This window comes from Orussus abietinus, unplaced genomic scaffold, assembly GCF_000612105.2.
Source record: "Orussus abietinus isolate OABI.00-Male unplaced genomic scaffold, Oabi_2.0 scaffold1, whole genome shotgun sequence".
Lineage (NCBI taxonomy): Eukaryota > Metazoa > Arthropoda > Insecta > Hymenoptera > Orussidae > Orussus > Orussus abietinus.
This window is the reverse complement of record NW_019396017.1, coordinates 2,130,428-2,150,049: the sequence shown is the minus strand read 5'-3', so window position 1 is coordinate 2,150,049 and position 19,622 is coordinate 2,130,428. Positions and strand designations below refer to the sequence as shown.

Here is a 19,622-nt window from a genome sequence, read left to right as displayed (position 1 = left end):
CAAAACCTTTGAAAATTCACTCCCGTCCGGCTCGCTAATGGATCGGGCAATTACGCGGCGGGAAGAGCATTTGGTGATAAAATATCAAATAAACAGAAAATGGAGCGGCGCGAGAGGCGCGGAAAAATCGACCCCCAGCGTCCCTTCGGATCGATCGAACGTCGATCAGGGATCGATAGGCCACCTATTAGGGATCGATCGACCGTGGCGATCTCTCATCAAAGGGATCACCTCCTCGCGGTTTTATTACGGACCACTTGGCCGTGATAACGTCCGACTGACCGGATATTATTCGATGGAGAGACCGGAAAAAGGAGGAAGCGGAGTAAACGCATCCGCGCTGCCCTATGGCCCGATACTTTATTTACACGACTGACCGAGGAAAAGGGAAGGAAGAGAGCGCGGAAAAAAAAATTCAATCTCCAATGGCCATCGCGATTTGAAATAATCGATCCCGGGCCATTACCTCGGCCCGAGGACAAGGGCTTTCAGCCTGGGATTTTCTCCATTCCGGATAAGCCCTCTCCCGATTAGCGCATTCACGTTTGCCCAATCGCTCCTTAATCGCCGATTCGATCCCGAGAGACCTCGATCGAGCGGATCGAGGGCCGAGAAATATCTGCATTTTGGGAAGCCGGAAGAGAATTCTAATTAGAAATCTGGCAAACCCGATCGCAGGTACTCTTCTCCGAGAACAAAAATTTCATCGAGCCAAAGAAATATCCCGTTAATTCAAATAATAATTATTTAACTAATATATAATAATTAAAACTCGAATAAACAGTATGTTCGTTCAGAATCGCGAAACCTTTGGTTTATTGAATTTCTTTTTTCTCGGTGCAAGAAGTCGTCGCAAAAAGGAGAGCGAACAGGGAGGCTCTCTCCTTTTCTTGAGAAGTTAGCGAAAAAAAAAATAACTGGAGAACAGGGTGGCTATTTTTTTTTCTGCTTGCGCAGGGGGATAAAAAGCAGGAAAACAGCCTTTCTCCCCCGTTCTTCATGTGTCCATCCTAGGTTCGTGAAATTAGGCTCTTCTGGGAGTCCCAGGGGAGGGCAGGTCCCCGGGGACGCGGCTTTTCCTCGCCGAAATCCCCGGGCAAGTTCACCGCCTCTGAGAGCCCTCCGCCAATTAGCGCACTCGCGCCGCGAGCAGCGTTTATGTTTACCTTCCTCCGACCAGCAGGTAGTTCCCGTCCCTGAGCACCAGTCGAAAGTAATCCGTGTGCGTCTCGTTTCCCGTGAACCTGAACACGTCCTCCGCACCTGCAACACGGAAAGGTTTTCGAGTCAGTCCCGTGAAGGGGAATTACTTGGAGCCCCTAATTGGACGGGCCGCAAAGACCGAGCCCGACCTGCGCGTTAAGTTTTCGCGCAGCCCGCCCGGAAACGCACCGACCGGCCCGCGGTTTGATAACGACGAATCGCGTCGGTTCATTGTTCAAGCAACAATTCGCCCGCTAACGAAGCCGCAAGGCTCCTCGGAAAGACCCGACGTATCGCTACGTATCGATCTTTCGTCTCGCTCGAAAGTTTCGGCGTCGTTTTTCCTGGGTCGCCATCACAATCCAGTGATAACGATAAGAGAAAGAAATTTCGGAGAAAAGAATAAAGAATGAGAATGTCGTCGAATGCGCTTCTTATGTAAAAAAAAAAGGGGAAAAAAATGAGATCTTTTAACGTGAGAAATTAATCTATCAAAAAATTGGTATACGCTTTTGTTATCACTCGATGTCGATGTCGCGAGGTCGCTTAACTCGGCTATTTCCTTTTCTCTCGTCGCGACTATAAAAAAAAAACAAACGAGGAGGCTGAGAGGGGAGAGATCGAATTTCCGTGGAGAGAGATCAAAAAGAAAAATATGGGTCCCTTTAAAAATAGGTACCATGCATGTTATGCAAGGCTCGATATATATCAACGGCCGAAACGCTGGGACTTCAATTCGAGCGTGCGATTAAACTGGGACGCGGCGTCTCGACGGCGACGTCCCGGGAAACGGGAGACGGCAAACGGGAAACGGGGACGTCGGTTCCTGGAGGAGACTGGCGGTGTCCTGGCCCGTTAAAAGGAATTCAAGCGGATAAGTTACGCCACGTCGAGCTCGCCCAAAGCGGGCCGGCACTTTCCTGCAATTCGGCGAAATTAAATAAACATTCCTCTTCGAGGCTTCCCTTGCCCCTACCTCCGCCTCGCCCTTCCTCACAAATCGAAGGAAGAAGTGAATTCGATGACTCCGAATACCTTAAAAATTAATTTAAAAATAACCAATCAAACAGAACACGGTTGGTTCGCGTTTTCGCAACTCTACCATGTTCACGGTTGGCAATTTTTCAACAAATTATTACCGGCAAACTACACACCGTAGGAAAAAATTGTACAGGACTTTTCGACTCCATTTTCGACAAGGATAACGCAGGGTAAATTGTGCTTCCCAATTTTATTGCGTTGGTACGTTAATGCGATGTTTGTATGTCGCCTTGAGTGAGTGATAAAGGGGGCCGCTGTAGTGCATGGGGAGCTTCGTAGAAAAACCTCGGCCAGGCCGAGCCACTATAGTGACGCTTGGTAACTATAGGGTTAAACCGTTCCCGATAGACCAGGTCGAGGGTCTTGAAGCGAGCGAACGAGTAAATGAACTACCTCGGCCATCTCGATACTCGAGCCGACAGTTTACTGCCACGTCGGGAACGCTGACACTAATGCGGCAACTACGGCACCGCTGACATGGCAGTGAAACATGCTGCTAAATGTCGGGACCCGTGACGTGGACAAAACGCCGCCTCTACCGGGCGGGATTTCCACTTTTCATTAAACGGCGCCATTGGATTCGTTAATGTCTCCCGAGGTCCCGGGAAACCACGGGACCGGAGCCAAAGTACGCCGCGAGGAGCGAGCGCAATAACCGAAGAACATAAATTTATTTAGATCATTTTTAATTTCCTTTTACAAATAACAAAATGTCCCTGTCTCCAGATTGAACGAAAGCCATATGCAATCATTTTTTCCACGACTCCTGATAAGGGATACAGGCGATGCACCTGCACTCCTGACATGCACCACGTGTCAGGTAGTACACCGGACGATAAATGAAGAAAATAATTCAGTAAATTGCGACTAGGGAGCGCAATTACCGAGGGATATGGCGCATTTTGATAAGTTCCCTTTCCTTTCGGGATAATAAAAAGTCCCTGTCTCCAGGTTCGACGAAAGCCATTTGTAATCATTTTTTCCCGGGACTCTGATAAGGAGTACAGACACGGTGCACGTAAGGCGGTACCTGGACTCTTGACATGCGCTCCGTGTCAGCTCGTACAGCGGGCGATAAGGGTCAAAAGTAATTCAGTAAATTGCGCCGGCACGGCAAGGTGCAGCGCAGGTTGCACGTGCGAGAACGGCCGCGACGACGATTTTCTTTCCCCCGGACGTGTGTTTCGCGATACCCGGGAATTGATTAGCTGAAAAGGTGGACGCACTCGTGGGGAGAAAATCCGCGGGGGCGAACTGGGCCACCGGCATTTCGGGATTCGTCTGGACCAGAGCCAGACCCATTCGAGTCGCCGGAGGACGTCCATCCTGGACGTCCATCCGGAGCTCCCCGAAATTTAAGTAACAACGTGCCACGACAATAGATCGTCCCAGGAACGAAGAGCAGCCGTCGTGGGATGCACCGAGTCGTACATAACCCGCCATTTGCCGAGTTATTGCATTATCGATCCTTTCACTTTATCTCTGCCCGTCACGACGGCGCATACAAATCCTTACACCACCTCCTAGCAAAAAGGCGTAAAATAAGAGATACTTATTTCATCAAATTTACAAGCAATTGCCATTTATACGAATAATCGCGCGTTATCGCCCCGCCCGAAACGAGATCAATGCAGAATATCCAAGAATTAATAAAATGAATGTAATTCCCTCGGAGACTTGGAAGTCTCATTTTTACCGCATGCCGGTCGTGTTGTAATTGTTGTTTAGTTCTTACCGGGTATTTTGTATAAATTTTCTGGATCGTCCCAGGGAATTGGAGGACCATTGGTCTCGGTCACGCGCGAAGATTCCCACACACGGTCTTCAAACAATTCCGGGTCAATTACACGAGGAGGGGGCATTACACCGGACACGGGTTCGGGGTTTACGGGGAGCTCGTCGAACTCGGATCGAACTTCGAACTTGGGAGCGCCGTTGGCGTTGGGGACAACGAGGTTAACCGGAAGCGAAGGATCCTGAATAGTCAAGGCCCGAAACAATTACGCCGGGGATGATCTCCGTTTACGGGGGCGAGTCGGTCTCTTCGCCTATAAGAGACGCGACAACGGCTCCGGATTATCCCCCTTTGCTTTCGCCCTCTTTCGTCACTTTGTGTCGAACTTCGATTGGATTCCTGATCGCGACTTGCGAGAGGAACTTGAATAAAAGCCTCCGAAGTGCGCACTCGAGTCGCCGACCGAGGTTTATCACACCAGGGTCTCGAACAAGACACCGATAAGGGACTCGAGAAAGGGCGCCCCCTCGGAAATTAGCACCCGACTTTCCTCCTCCCTTTCCCCTCGTTTTTCATCGGGGCCCTCGCGTTTCATTTACGAGAGCCGTCCCGGTAAATAAACGACTTTATTAATCCCTCGCCGGGGGAGGCTGCTCCGTTTTGGAGGCCGCCTGCATTATTTAACACCTCCGCGGCGTGCCGAGGTTGTGTGCCCGGCGGAGCAGGCCCTGCTAAATAATCCACTTTTCTGCGGACGGAATTGTTCTATAAATTACCCCCCTCCGCCCGAAACCCGTCGATCCCGATCTTCATCTCCTTCCTCTCTGCGCTTTCGCGAATCCGTGTAATCGGCACCCTTACGAAATCCCGATTTATATGTCTATAACATGGAGGTCGTATTCTAATTGCGCGCTAAATGATTAAATTCTCGAGAAAATTCCGACTTTCTCTGGGGTGGATAGGTACTCGGAAATCCAGCGTTCTCGCTGAAAAATACATCCGAGAGGGAATTGAAAATTATCTGGCAATTAAGTAGGGAGGATGCACGTCTGGTCTACGGGCGGACTACGGTCGAGCTGGAATTTTGTCGAGTTTCACTTGAGAGTTTCTCGAGGAAGGCACATATCTCGGGCCGGGAGATCGATCGATCCTTGGCTCTGGACATCGTAGCTCGATCGTTCCAGCTCTTCGCGGGGGGTTGATCGCCCCCTACGTCGAAGAAGTATGCCTTGAGAGAGAGGTCCTGCAGGACTCTAACGAAGGGGGAGCCATTAAGCTCGAGCCCTCTCGGCCCTGGGCCGACTTTATCGTCCTTGGACACATCCATGGATGCAGCGAGTCCTCATCCATAAGAGAGTGGTCGCCTTCGTCGTTAAGGGCCTCCGGGGGCGTGGGGCCCCGATGTGACACTCCTTCTGATTAAACGCGGCCGCGGTGGAGCCGCGAAGCGGTCGCCAAGTAGCGGAGGTAAACTCCAATTTCGCTGAGACAACAATCGCGAATCCACCGAGCGGGGAACGCGAAAACGGGGGAGGGGGAGGGCAATCGCCGGCCGAGGAAAAAGGGCGAAACGGGTAAATACGAATTCCGAAGATATATCGGAGACCCCTTTTCTTCTTTCCCCCCGTTGTCTCCCGGCCAGGACGCGGGAGGAACGCGGACGGCCAATTGGGAGGCGCGCGTTTTCCGCCCGGAATTCCGCGGGGAATATTTTTAATAGAATCCTTCATATCGCGGAAAAATAACCGTTCGCCTCTTCGCGGGGAAGCATCCGCCTCTGCGATTTCCAGGTGTGCATGCGAACGATAGATTCGTTCATGAGAAGGCCCGCCATATTGGAGTTGCAGGTTAGGGAACTCCTTGGGATTCCCCAATCTCCGGATATCTTTTTCTTTGAAAATTTTATCGAAACAGGTCTTCGACTTGTTCTTCGGCGCTGGGAATCTGAATTTCATCTGGGTCAATTATTATAAATTAAAGATATTCTGGTTCGTAGGAAAAGGCGAATTTCTGAAGATGCGATCCCGATTGATAAGAAAATATTGGGACGCTCAAATCTCAAGATATCTTTTTCGTTTAAATTTTTATCGAGACGGGCCTTCGACTTGTTCTTCGGCGCTGGGAATCTGAATTTCATCTGGGTCAATTATTATAAATTAAAGATATTCTGGTTTGTGGGAAAGCGTGAATTTCTGAAGACGCGATCCCGGTTAACGAGGAAATATCGGGACGCTGTTTCGAGACAATGTGCAATCACGAGTCATTGACTGGACTCCAGACGCCAACCGGGGTGTATTAATTTCTTAACAATGCCGCCGCCCGCGGAACTTTGCGAATATTGATCCCTCCCTAAATCAAGAGCGTCACTATCGGTAGTGCAATAATAGGTTGATGGTATAATGCACGGCGAGAGGGAGAGGAGAGAATGTGCAAGAGAGCGCGGCAGGAAGTTGTCGCGCATACGGAAATGCCGTGTACGCGATAAATACATTCGTACCCACCGCAAAGCACTATGCACCGAGTACATACCCTCGTCCATAATTCATGCTCTTTGGATCATATATCGCAACAGCTGGGCCGTGAATATTAATAAGCGGCGCCGATTCTTTTTTGCCCGCGAAATAAATCGGGCCACCGGAATACGATTCGGTTTTGATATGCACGATCGGCGCGGATATGGATAAGGAGTAATGACCATTATACGATCCCTCCGAAGTGCAATTACCGCGCAACGTCGGGGACCAGGATAGTTATTCGTGGAAAAAAAATTTTTAAAAAATGAAAAAGGCGAGAACGAAGTCATCAACCACGCTTCATTGTCGGGATTACTCGACGACGCGCAGGAAGTTCAATGACAATACGAACGCGAGTAAAGTGCGAATTGTTGCTCGAGGAGGCGTTACAACGACGCCATTGTGTCCATAATAATTATCCTTCGTCGTGCCGAAAATGATTAGTCCGATCGTTAAATCATTGGATTGGCTCGGAATTAATTGCAATTTTTAAGCATCGATCGCGTACCCAATAATAATTGCGCGTTAGAATAATTACGATTTTTGAGTACTGCGTATACAAAAGGTTGCGAATACTTTGGCAAGAATATGAGAGGGTTGACGGCTGGTGGCGTCGCTCGATTGACTTTTGAATTGATTGACGATTGAAAAAGTAACGTAATTAAAAATTCACCCCAGTCACCCTCGAGGAGTCGGGCTAATCGGATGGATAGCCATTAGACGTGCAAAATTCACGCACAGCTGACTTCCTTCGCACCATTCCCCCGGCACTTTAAAGGAGCACTTTAGACCAGGCCTTGAAATCTCCAGATAATCCCTACGAGACCCATCCGAAGGATCGCCCCGATCGGATTAACGTCACTTGTTTCTGGTGGAACAATAAATCGCGACTTCGCGGCTTCAATTCCACGCGGCGTGCATAATAATTATTCGACCCCGCCGAGTCGTTGATATTCGCTGGGCGGCCTTTCGGTAACGCGATACACCTAAGTGGTAGATCATATTTTGATAAATCGCACGACATGTCGTCGAACACGTTTAACGGTCTAAGTCCTGCACGGGCTCGGCCGCATATCTGATGTCGTCGCTCGCGGAATTAAGTGCCGCCCCACTATTTCTATATCCAAAAGTAGTAACACCTTGATAACCCACTCGAGACGTTTCAATCACAGTCATTAATTCCTCGCTACCCCAGCTGATAACCGTTGCCCGATTAAGAGGGAAATTACGAGCAACCTGTGAGACTCCATGACTAGGAGCGTTCATTTTTAATTGATAAAAAAATCGCGAATGCGTCATATACAGACATCCACCCTGGAAAACCAGGGTTAGGGTACATTGGATTAAGTTACCCGATTAAATTGGAAAATAATCCTTTTCATTTATAGAATTCGTACTATGAGTCTTGCGAGGCGACGTCCTCCGTCGAGGGGTAGGTCAGGAACTGGTCGCCCCGAGATAAACGCTCCGTAGGGTCCTTCATCGGCTTTAAGCTCGATATAGTCGGCTTCCTGAAGAAGGCGATAAATAAATAGAGGGAACACCCTTTCGGCCCCTTTCTCGCGCCCAGGGAGACTCGAGATCCGCGAATGACTCGATTTACCCAGGCGCTCTTTCGCGCCCTAACACGGGGAAAGTGCCATGCCGTGTTTCCCTCGAATGCAGCGACCTGGGGAATCCACTTACCGACCTCCGGTATTCACTGCCGATTCGCGCATGTCCCGGTGCATCGCACGGCTCCGCGCTATCCGCACTTATCCGCGGCGCCTCCTCCTTATCATCCCTTTCCCCCGCTCCGTAGCACACCGTTCGTTACCTCCGCTTGTTTCGACCCCCCTCACCGGTGCCGTAAAATAAGTTCAATCAGGAACCGATGGAAGAAGTGCATCGACGAAGTAAACTTCACACCGAGATAGAAGCAAACTGCGCGGCTTGTACTAAAATGCAATTTTCCGAATTTTTTTACCCCCCGAGAAAAGACTCGAAAGATGCATCCTGTGTACATACCGAATCTACTTAAGGTGATAGGAAAGTCCGTCGCCAATCGTTTATTATTAATTAAAGAAATTTTTTATTATTAATTAATGAAAATTAGAACATTCAATTTCACCGGTCTTGGGACTCTCGTTAAGGTGCTCGCATTCACGAGGGAAAATATCGATGGAATCGGTATATATGGTTTGGGGGAAAGCTTAAAAAACTGTCGATACGATTCACTTTCCGCCACTTTTGTCCCGCCTTAAGTGCACGTATGCAGTTCGGCGCTCAGGTGGAGGCTCGCGGTCGATCGTTAACGAATCCGGTGCATCATCACCGATGTTACAGAGGACAATCAAAGGCGACTGGCAGGTGTAATTGAATCGATCAACAGTCTTGTCGGAAGATGTCAGGAATTCGGTAGGCTAATAGATTCGTTAAGGGCATCTTGCGTGTACGCATCCCTCGTGTATCGAGCCGCGCCGGGAAGATCAATAACCGGCATTCTGGCATCTCGAATGGCAGAGCTAAATGGTGTCTATATTATGTAGACCGGCTCCAAGAAGCTGCTAAATAAATGGACGCCCTCCCAGCAGACACTCCGTACAACGGCCTCCTGGATACGTACATGGCCCTGCATCCTGCAACTATAATGGGCGGCCATCTACGCGCCGGTTCCGCTCCCCAAAATGGCGTTACGCTCGCATAAATCTGACACATATGCATGGCCACGGACCACGTTCCGAGTACCAGAATCCGCGAATGAACCGTGTCGCTCCTCCAAATTAACCCTTTGGAGGATTCCCAAAGGAGGTCTCGAGTTCGCCGGAACTTACGCTTCCGGAAGACTCGGTGGATCAGCTGATCGCTCCTCTCGCGGCTATACATGAACGGTAGATATTCCGAATTTGTCCCAATGGAGGAACGCTTTCCCTTTACTATTGAAGTGGAACTGCTTACGTGTAAATTCCAAAAGTGAGTCCATTATTTAATTTATAGTATCATGTCTTTGTGTTTGGTAACATTTTACGGGATTACTCAATGTCGGTTTATTGTCTAAAGATTTGACACTAAAACCGCCACGTGTTATCCTCGTTACGTTATTATTGCGTGGGGGCATAGATGATTTTTTGTAGGATGATAAGAGGGACGCGAGCAATGAAGCAGTAATTGAACGCCTCTTCCATGGGTTTGCGAGGAACTTATTCGAGGTCCATGGTGGTCTTCCGCCAGGATTAATCCCAATGACAGCGTAGGAGGACCGCACGGTGTAATCGTAATCAGTGACACGGCCGACATAGGTATACGGGGGATCGCGTGTTTGGCTATCTGATATGTGTCTCGGAATAGGCCGTTATTAGAGAATATTACCGGGCACTGATTACCGGGGGGCACAAGAGGGAGATTTATTGCGTTTCGGCGCTTGCGCCAAAATCCACCTGACGTATATAATCTCCGTACACACGTCGTAGGTACATTCGTAAATCTCCGAGGACGTTGCTTTTCCTCCCGCGTGTCAATATAATGACGTATGTACCGCGCCGCTGCGGATTCCGCGTCCCTCGCGAGGGTAAAAAACAACCGGTAAAAAAGGGGAGGAAAAGGAGACTTAACGTAGCGCGTTAAATAAATCCGCGACTTATCGGGCTCGCGGCGTTTGCGGGTGACCGATAAATAAATAAAACGATAAACCGATGGACCGGCTGAAATCGGTCGCGATGTTTGAGGAGTCCCAACTTTCACCCTGGCGCAGATTTATCGCTCTTTCCTCCCCCCATTATCGACGATTCCGGGTCTTAGTTCCCTCATTCGTCACGCGGGATCGCAGGAATTAAACCCGGAATCCTTTTTTTGTCCCCGGCGGAATCAATTTCTCGGGGATTCGGGTCGAGCCCGGAAAGCTCGGCAATCGGTACGTCGTCGTCGTAGGCCTCTCCTTCGTTCCTCGAAGCACGTGGCTCGCATAAAGAAGTCCCACATCCGCGATAAGATCGCCACTCCCGAAATATTCCGCAATTTCCGGCCACTTTGCCGCGTAATCGGCCGCCACCTTCGCGCTCGTCGCAACTTTCGACGTTTGATCGTGAGTAAAAATTTCATTTTCTTTTTTTTTTTCCTCCCTCGCGTGCAGAATAATGAAATATTTCCTTGGTACCATCCGAAGAAACATTTCTCTGCTTCAGCGACATTTATTTCCCAGGGTGTACGTATTAACCCCTTGCGGTATAACGAGGAGCCAGTGATAAATAAATAAATAAAAAAAGGTAGAAAAATGTAAACTTAAGGTGTCAAGGCGAAAAATTTCCACTAAGTCCTCGCTGTATCATGACGAGTCAGGAGGGAATTCCGAACTTGTATAAATATCGAGATGAATTATTTCCGATATTACCCAATCGAATGAAATTTTAAGAAATATGGCAAATGGTACATATGCTCCTAATTAAATCGGAATAAATGGGCTTAACGGGTTATTTTCAAGGGCAAATGTTGAACGAGAGGTGGCAGGATGGATGGACCTCTCTTTCGCACATCCTGCGGAAAGAATCCGGACGGTATCGGCGGGACGCGCGGGCATGCGGCCCGAATGCCTTTGCCGCACCGTCGACGTCGCGTATACGTTCGGAATACGTCTCGCGTTTGTATCTGCATTCTTCGCCACGCAGTTTCGACTACTTGCATATTTACAGGCGACAGCTGCACTCGACGACTGAATCCGCCGGTTTAGCGGGGCCCGCGATCGCGGACGCGTTTCGCGTCTCGCAGACGCGCGCGGAGAATACGGAATGGGCCGCGAATGACGATATCAGTTAGGAGCAAAAGGAGAGGCAAAAACCCGGGTGAAGTAAAATTTCGGAAGTTTCGACAAAGCGAGGGAAAAGCCCACCGAGAGAATTATTCGGCGTACAACACTCGGAGGAAGAAGTTCCCCCATACACGAGGTGCGTCAAGTCGCGTTTCACAGTGCGGAAAATCCGTAGATCCTCGATGGAAAAATGATAAAAGAAATTAAGAAAAGAAAAAAATATATACATATATATTAAAAATACTATGACTCGAGAAGAGAAAACCAGGAAAACCGGGAAAAGCCCAAATGGCCTCCACCGACATGCCACAGGAATTTTTTCTCTCACCGCATCTCGGACGAGTAAGTTCGACACGGTAAATGTACCCCGATATATCGATCCGATCATGGCGATTGGGATGGAAAAAGGGGACCGCTGGCGCGGAACCACCATCGAGGGATGAATTTATGGGAAACAGATCGAGAATGATCGAGATGGGTCCACGAGTCCGGCCCCGGGTTCTTATCTATCGATCCGCCATTTTTTGACCCGGTCCCGACCCTTCGCCCCAATTTTCCGTTCTCGAAACGGCCCTCGAATTTCGTTAACAGCGCCGAGCCCGTCGACGCGATGTAACGAAATATCGAGGGGAAAAAAACTAGAAAATCGGAATCGGGCCGGAACACCATGGGCGGGTAATTAACTCGAAAAAATGCATGCCGGTCAGCAGAGGCGCATTTCCGAGGGTCGGTCGCAGACCAGCGTGCCGTGGCATGTCCGGGAAGTCTGGATGTGGTTAACAGGGGCAACATGCTGCACCGCGTGCTGCTTTGCAGCAATTCCCACGTGCGGGCTGCAGCGAACTGCGCCTAGTTATCCGCGTCCGTCTGCGGCGAACGGCTGGGGAAAACGGAAGGAAAGAAAAAAAGAAAAAGAAAACGCGGGCACGAGCTCTCGAGATCGATAAATTAAATCGGGACTAATGGGGATTATCATCGCAGCGCATTAGAGCGAAAGACGGCGCGGAAAGCGGCACGGCGTTTCGGCCGCAAGGGTGGCCCTCGAGCGCCAACTGGACCGAGAGGAAACACGGTGCTCGCGGAATCGGTGCGGCGTGGGTTGAAATAAAAAAAAAAGAGAGAAATTCCGGGGTCGAAGAAGCAGGGGCGATGTCCCGGGGGGTCGGGGGGAAAAACGAGAGACGAGGAGATGACGGACGCGGAGCGGAGACGCTCCGCTGCGTGCACTCGTGCGGAATTAACGCTTTACAAAGCCACCGCGCGGCTGCGTCCGATTCCGCCGGTTTCTCCGCGACGCCTCGCCAAAGGGCGGAAGGATCGCGGGGGCGGAACGAAGGGCTCGGCAGGGGAGGGAAAGAAAGAGATTAATGACCGGCGCATCGCGTTACTCCGCGGGCTCTCTTTGTCTCACCGAATCCTCGTCGCCGGGAGGATTCTTTGCGACGGAAGTCAAAGATGGCGGCGCACCCCCAGGAAGGGACGCGCCGACCTCTGCGGTCTACTTAGCCCCGCGAGGGGCGCAATGGGACGTGCGCAAATTACTCGGCGTTCTTTAAACATTTTACCTCGGGGTGAGGTCCCCGGGGCGGCAGCGGCCTCCCGTTCGTCTCGCAAAGGCACTTTCGCCCGATTTAATATTAACAAGATACTCCGACAACATGGTAAGCCGTATAACTGGTATTTCTCACGGCGCGAGTGAAATCCAATATGGCCGCCGCGGCACTAGAGCGGCCCTCCGCTCTTTCTCTCGCGCCGACTTTCCGCGGGTGTTTATTTTTACCCTCCGTGTCCGGTCGATACCGAAAATAGAAAGAAATATGTACGATCCGCGATATGAGAGAACGGTGACGGTAACGAGCCGTGCTTCGTGATAGGTTAGGTGGGTGGGAGTCCCATCGATCGTCCCCGAACGCGGCCTAATGCGAGCTCCCGCACGCTAATGCGCGGCTGCGAATTAAGGAGCCGATAAGGCTTATCGGGCCGGAACGTTACCGACGGAGCCCTGGGCTCGTGTCTCGCACCTATGTGTGCGTAGCTGCGGACGCGCCGATAGTGCGCGTCATTTTTATTTTGCATTTTCGTTCTCCCCCCTTTTTTTCCGGGGTTTATCGACGACCGAGTGGTACGTGCAGGAGTATCGGCAGACCGGCCAGTGATTCCGATGAAAAGGGGGCAAGATGTCTGCCGTACGGATGAAAATTCCCGTACAACATGTAGCCATGTTTGCTAACCCTGCACCGATTGATAACACGTCACCAAATTTTAAATAAATAGTAAGTAAACTAAAAATATGTACCAGCGGGAATATCCTCAAGTTTTTCAAGCCTTTCAATTTTTATCTTCCCGAACGTTAAATTTCCTTCAATTTCGAAATTGAGGCGTGAATTAATTCTCCTTTGTTAAAGCTTAGAAAACTGAGAATAGGGGGTTACTATTTTAAAACGACTGCCGGTTGTCGGAATTCTATACGCAATGCCCGCTCCACCGAATCGTATAAATGAAATAACGATTCGACTCGAGAATATCGAATTATCGGTCGCGAATAATGAAAACGGGAATTATTATCCTTTGTGGACATTGAAACTCGCCAATAAGGAGCTTTGGCCGTACCTCCTATCACCGTGCAGACGGATTAAGTGGTACGGCCTGAAACAGGTCAGACTCGACTCCGAGGCACCGAGTGCGAGCCTAATCTCGTAAGACTATTCGCGGTGTCGCCCTCGGATTCTTCTGTTAAAGTTTCTGGGTTAGAAGGGGAACGTACGACCCAATTCACGTTTCTGGGGTTAAGGCACCCCGCGGCCGCTTTTTTTCAGGGTAAGTAACGATTAACCCACAGAGGATTGGGCACATACGGCTTCCGGCGAGGGCCTCGATATCAGCCCCCTTTTTTTTCTTCAATCCGTGTCAAGGAGAGTTCGCATAATTCTGGAGACCTGGAATTCATCTCGCGATCCGGTTACGCGGTTTGGCCGGCGATCTCTTGGGTCTGTGAACCTGGAATCCAGTTTGAGGCAAAAACGAAATTAATAGGCTTATTGGAATGATTCCGTGATGTAGAAGTTCGTGCGATGTTGGGTTTTGTTTGTGACTTTTTTTTTACAAAAACCAGAGCTTTTGAAAAAAATAAACAAATTCCGAAAATTACCATTTTAACGTTTTTGAGGCTCTGGAAGGCTCTGAATTTCCCTAAGGTCAGACAATCCATTAGAGTCGAAAAATTCAAATTTCCACGATTTCGGAATTTGTTTCTTTTTGAACAGCTCTGGTTTTTGTCAAAAAAAAAATGCCGCAAACAAAACTGGACGTGACAAACGTCTGCATCGCAAAAACATTCCAAGTTAATTTTATTTGTGCCTCAAACTGGATTTTAGGTCCACGCATCCATCCCTTGGGTGTGACGGAGCCGCAAAATGGCACGCTGCGTTAAACGCGCAGCCGAATGCATTTTATATCATCCGGTAAAGTTAGACGCCGTCGGTGAAGCCGGGCATTAAAAATCCTTAAGTAGGTCGAGCTTTGAAGTCAAAGAGGAGAGAGTCCTGTAGAACGTCGGCTGTAAACTCGCGACATCTCCCTCGTCTTGGTATAAATGACGGAAATAACGCCGAAGATGGATCTGGAGATTTATTAAGAATATTGATTAAACCACCCGGTCCAGTAATTTGATAAAGTATGCCATTGAAAGGGGACGGTGAAAATTTTCTCGGCAGGTTTCGAATTAATCTTCGAGTGCTTGGAGGTATGGAGGACATTGAGGAAAGGAGACCGGGGCTCGAAAAACCCTCCTCGCTTTAGGGTATCGATTACGGGGTCGAGTGGCTTACCGGGGATGTTAATTGTGTGATATTTCATACCGGGCCACCGAGAGGGGCTTAACCGCGGTCCCGAATAAAATGGCGGCCCCCCAAAGCGGCGCATGAGGCGCACCCTTTGTGGTGACAACATCGAGGTTGAATGTCGCAATCGATACCTTAAAGGGAGGGACCCACCGTGGAATTCCGAAGGTGCCTTGGCTGGAGATTGAGATCGCTCGGCAAGCTCTGGAAAAAAAGGAACGTTTCCCTTATCGCTCTTCCAAGTCTAAACGCGGGGATACGTTAAGTGGTTATTAGGTGTCGGACGGGATTACTGGCGGAAAAAAAATACAGACCGAAGGCGGTGCTTTGAAATGGGCACGAAGCAATTCAGGCCTGTTTGCAAAAACCGTGAAATCTTAAACGGCAGAAAACCGCGGTTATTTTCTGGACGATGTAATACGGTGCAATTAGGGGCCCGTTATGGGGTTCTTTGAAGGAAAAACCGGGGATCGCGTGCGCGGATTATTATATTACGTCCACCGGCTCCTCCGTTTCGACCCGTGCCTGTATCCGGGAGGAGAAATATTGCGGGCCTCGTTAACAAATCTCGTAACGTCAGATAACGGCGACCCAACACCTCCGTCGATCGACTGGCCCTCGCGTGCAGGCTGCCCGGAGTTACGTTACACGTTTTATTACTCCTCCGACTCGTAAACCACGGCCGAGTGAAATATTACAGGGCTTGTCAAAACATTCTGACGCCGGCCTAAACGGCCGCGCGACATTCGAGGGACATCGAAAAAGTGGAATTATATTAAAAAAAGGAAAAAAAAATCTCGACGCTCGACAATCCGCATGCTAGATTTTTCTAACCCTCGTTTACCCCGCAAATCCGATTTTCCTTAGACTCGAGCGTTAAACTGGCACCTCCACCCCGAAAACAAAGACGAATTTCTCATTGGAAATGTTAGAAAAAAAAAAAAAAAAAAAACAGGTAAAACGTACAAGAGGCAGGAGGAAATCCAGCATGCCGACAGGTCGTTGGTGGGATTTCTTCCGAGCATTTAAGCAGGAGAGGTTTACGCGCCCATCCCTTGAGATGGGTCTGACCTCCGAGGTCGCGACCGGGGCGGACTACTCGACAGCTCCAGCTTCCGGGCCGGCTTCGCCCTCGCGGTCTCGCGCCACCCCCGGGGAATCTCGTATGCGAATGACCCCATAAAGATGCATGAAAGGAATAAAAGTTGGCCGCCGGGGCGAATCGACGGGTGCCGCGGCCGTTCCGCGGCGGAACGCCCGCGCCGTTTTCCGGAGCCCCGCGACTCCGGTTGACGGCGGCTCGATCAACAGCCATTGATGGGGTTCAGCCGCGGTCCAATTGGCACCACTGCCAAGTCGCGCTTCAACCGTTCTATGGTTTTCAGGGGGAAAAAATATAAATCGGCGAAAATCGATCTTCCGCCCTGCACGTCCATACGGATACATCGAGCCGGTCTGGTCCGTTTGCAAGGAGCGTTCCCAGCAACTACGAGTAACGAAAAGCCGAAAAATCCTCGGTATCTCGATTCGGGCCTGCCAAAAGCTACGCGACGAAATTTCGCGATCCTGCGCCCTCGCCGGCCATATACCGTGCGATGCCCCGATAATAAATTACGCGTGCGAATTTATCGCCGAATGCACTCCATTCGTTAGCCTCTAACGCGACGTTAATACCAGCTGGTAGCCGGGCGTCCGTTCCGCGCCAAAAACCGCGACACCCCTTTCGGGGGTGAATTTTCCGACGGAAATCAAGCGTCGAGTCTCCAGAGGGAAAACGTATTCGATACGGCGGGAATGTCGGCATCTAAAACGGAGACGCTGAAGGGGGTCGTAAAAACGATTACGCCCGTGCTAAAATGCATTTTAGCGCGAGTTACATGGGAAATTTTCGTGAGTGCCCGTAACACCCGCGACACTTAAACGGGCATTCATTATTACCGGGCAGCTGCTTCAAGGACGAGGAACCCGCTAATCGCGCCGCCGAGATGCGCCTGGATGCAGCGAGATGCAGCGGGACACGCGAGATATGCAGGGGAGGCCGCAGCGGGCTGCATTAAGCTGCATCAGGCGGCATCAGGCTGCAGGCGAGCTGCAGGGCCCGGCTCGAACGCCACCCTGGGATTTCGCCGCAAGAGGCTTCGGTATTAGCGCGGCATGAATTGGTTATCAAGCTCCATCCCCATTAGCGCGGTCGCAACCCTGCAAAAGATTATCCCCGCGCTAATACGGAACCGAGTGGGTGGCGTTCGGGACGGTCGTTGTGTTAACGGGCCACGAAAGTACCCTATCATCCCGTGACTTTACTGACTGGGTTTAATTCCTCATCCCCGCAAGTATCGGCCAAGGGCCCAGAATAGATCGACGGAAACGGTCTTCCCCTATTACATATCAATAATCGAAACGCATCGCCCGATGGCGAGACTGCGCAAACGAACCAGCTAATTCGACCTAGGGGATGAATCTCGACGGTGAAAATTATAAGCGTAAACACGGTCGGCAAACAAGCCGTGCATTAATTAGTATATTTGCGAAAATTCCCCCGGGGGTTATTTTGAAGGTCCGAGAGGGGATTTTCCCCGAAATCGCCCTAATGTATATTAATCGGCGGTCCGAATTTCGTCGCTCTTCGACACTTGCAAATTTTCCACCCCCCCCTCGTAATGGCCTTCGATGGGCACTCGGGGTCGAGAGGTCCATTACGAAGATTCCGGCCAATTGGAGCAGCCTCCGAGAGATCTCGGCTCGACTCTGTGCGAGGTTATTACTCGTGGCTGGTGTTTCGCGGAATAAGGGAAAAGAGAAACACCGCCTCTTCGGGGAGAACGTGGTCTCCTTCTCCGCGGGGAGGATAAACGTCGCCGCGAAAGTGCTCGATATAAGGGTGATAAGGAAAAAAAAGGGGAGGAAACGGGAAACGAAGAAAGCCGAGTGCGCACTGTTGTTTTACGAACGCCGTGCTAATTGCTCCCCTCCCCTCCCCCCACCCCCCTGACTCTGGCGAGTCGTTCGAGCATCGAGCGCTCCATTATGAAGATATTCCAGCCAATTGAAGGATCCTCCAAGAATTCTTTCCAATGCCGAGATGGAAGCGGCGCGACACACTTTCGCGGATTTGTAATCTCCTTCCCTTTATACAGGGCGTGGCGGAATTTCCAGCCACCACCGCGTTGAAAATGGAGTAGGAAAGTCCTGTAGGATTTTTTTCTACCGTGTGTATCTTGCCTGTAATAATTCATTGAAAAATTGTCAATCGGGCGCGTCGAGTCGCGAATCGGGTCAGTCGCGCTCCGATGGCTTGCTTGTTTGCCCATTTTTTAAAATAATTATTACGGGCATACTATACACCTGATAAAAAAATTCCACAGAACTTTTCGACTCCATTTTCGACAAGGGTAGAAGTGGGTTGAAAAATTGCGACCTGAAAAGTAGCCAGACAGGGGTGTAGGTTAGTGGAACGCGGGTCAGCAGCGCTCTGATGTCTGACGGCTTGACCATTTTTTAGTTAATTATTACGGGCAAACTATCCAGCGCAGGAAAAAATTCTACGGGACTTTTCGACTCCATTTTCAACGAGGATAGGGATGTATAATTCCTGTGGCCACGAGTTCTGTTACTCCCTATATATATAGGCCACCCTTCCGCACAAAGTCGGAGGTGGAGGCGCGCGGATTCGGTAATGCGAGGTACTCGGAGAACAGTCGCGAAAGGATGAATAGGGCAATCTTGTTACGCTTTGAGGGAAGCGAAGGAAATTACACGAAGGGGTGAAGTAAAAACGCGATAAAACCGGAGGTCTTATCACCCCAGCCATAATTAATGAGATCATCATTTTAGGCGTATATAGAGGAGAAGATCGACCGGCACAATGCGAAGAAATTTCCGGCGTACCTCTCCTTTAATTATTCGATTACCTTAAGAGCCCGACCGTTCTCGGTATTACATACACCGGTTAAATAAATCACCTGGTCCAAATCCAAGTCGCGAATCTCGATTTCGAGGTTACCCTTTAAATTTCGGAACTTTACTTACTTTTTCTCCTAATTCTCGAAACAAATTGGAAATCCTTTTTAATATAAAATGTTAAAATAATTCGACCAGTAATGTGTATTCTCAAAAATGAGGAAAAAGTTATTCTGAAATCTCTTAGAAAAAGAAAACCATTAAAGGAGCCAAACGAAATAGGAGGAAGATCGGTCGGAATTTCGTCCGCGCCGCATAATTTCCGTGATTTTCTCGGATTAGCCCCGGATCGTATCGTGGAATTCCCTCCGGAGTTACATGACCCGTCGGGAATGCAGATCCCGAAGACGCAAGTGGATCCCTCGAGACGAACGTCACGTGTCTCATTAAGCCGTCACCTATGGGAATGCACCCCATGGGCGAGGACTCGTAGACGCGGCAATAATTGTTAATTAATCCCTTTACAAGGTCGCATCTCTCCTTTTTGCCGGTGCCGCCACTCTTTTGCAGGATCGCTCGCATAAGCGCAGTAATAACGAATTAGTTTTAAT

At 49.8% G+C, this 19,622-nt stretch overlaps 1 protein-coding gene across 1 annotated transcript in view; it reads right to left on the bottom strand.

Annotated features, from left to right (window-relative positions):
* Positions 1 to 19,622, bottom strand: part of LOC105697908 (semaphorin-1A) — a 70,957-nt gene that overhangs the window by 6,813 nt on the left and 44,522 nt on the right. The window contains exon 2 of the mRNA XM_012421641.1: positions 1,167 to 1,263. Within this exon, the coding sequence (XP_012277064.1) occupies positions 1,167 to 1,263 (97 nt within the window). The remainder of the gene's footprint in view (positions 1 to 1,166; positions 1,264 to 19,622) is intronic.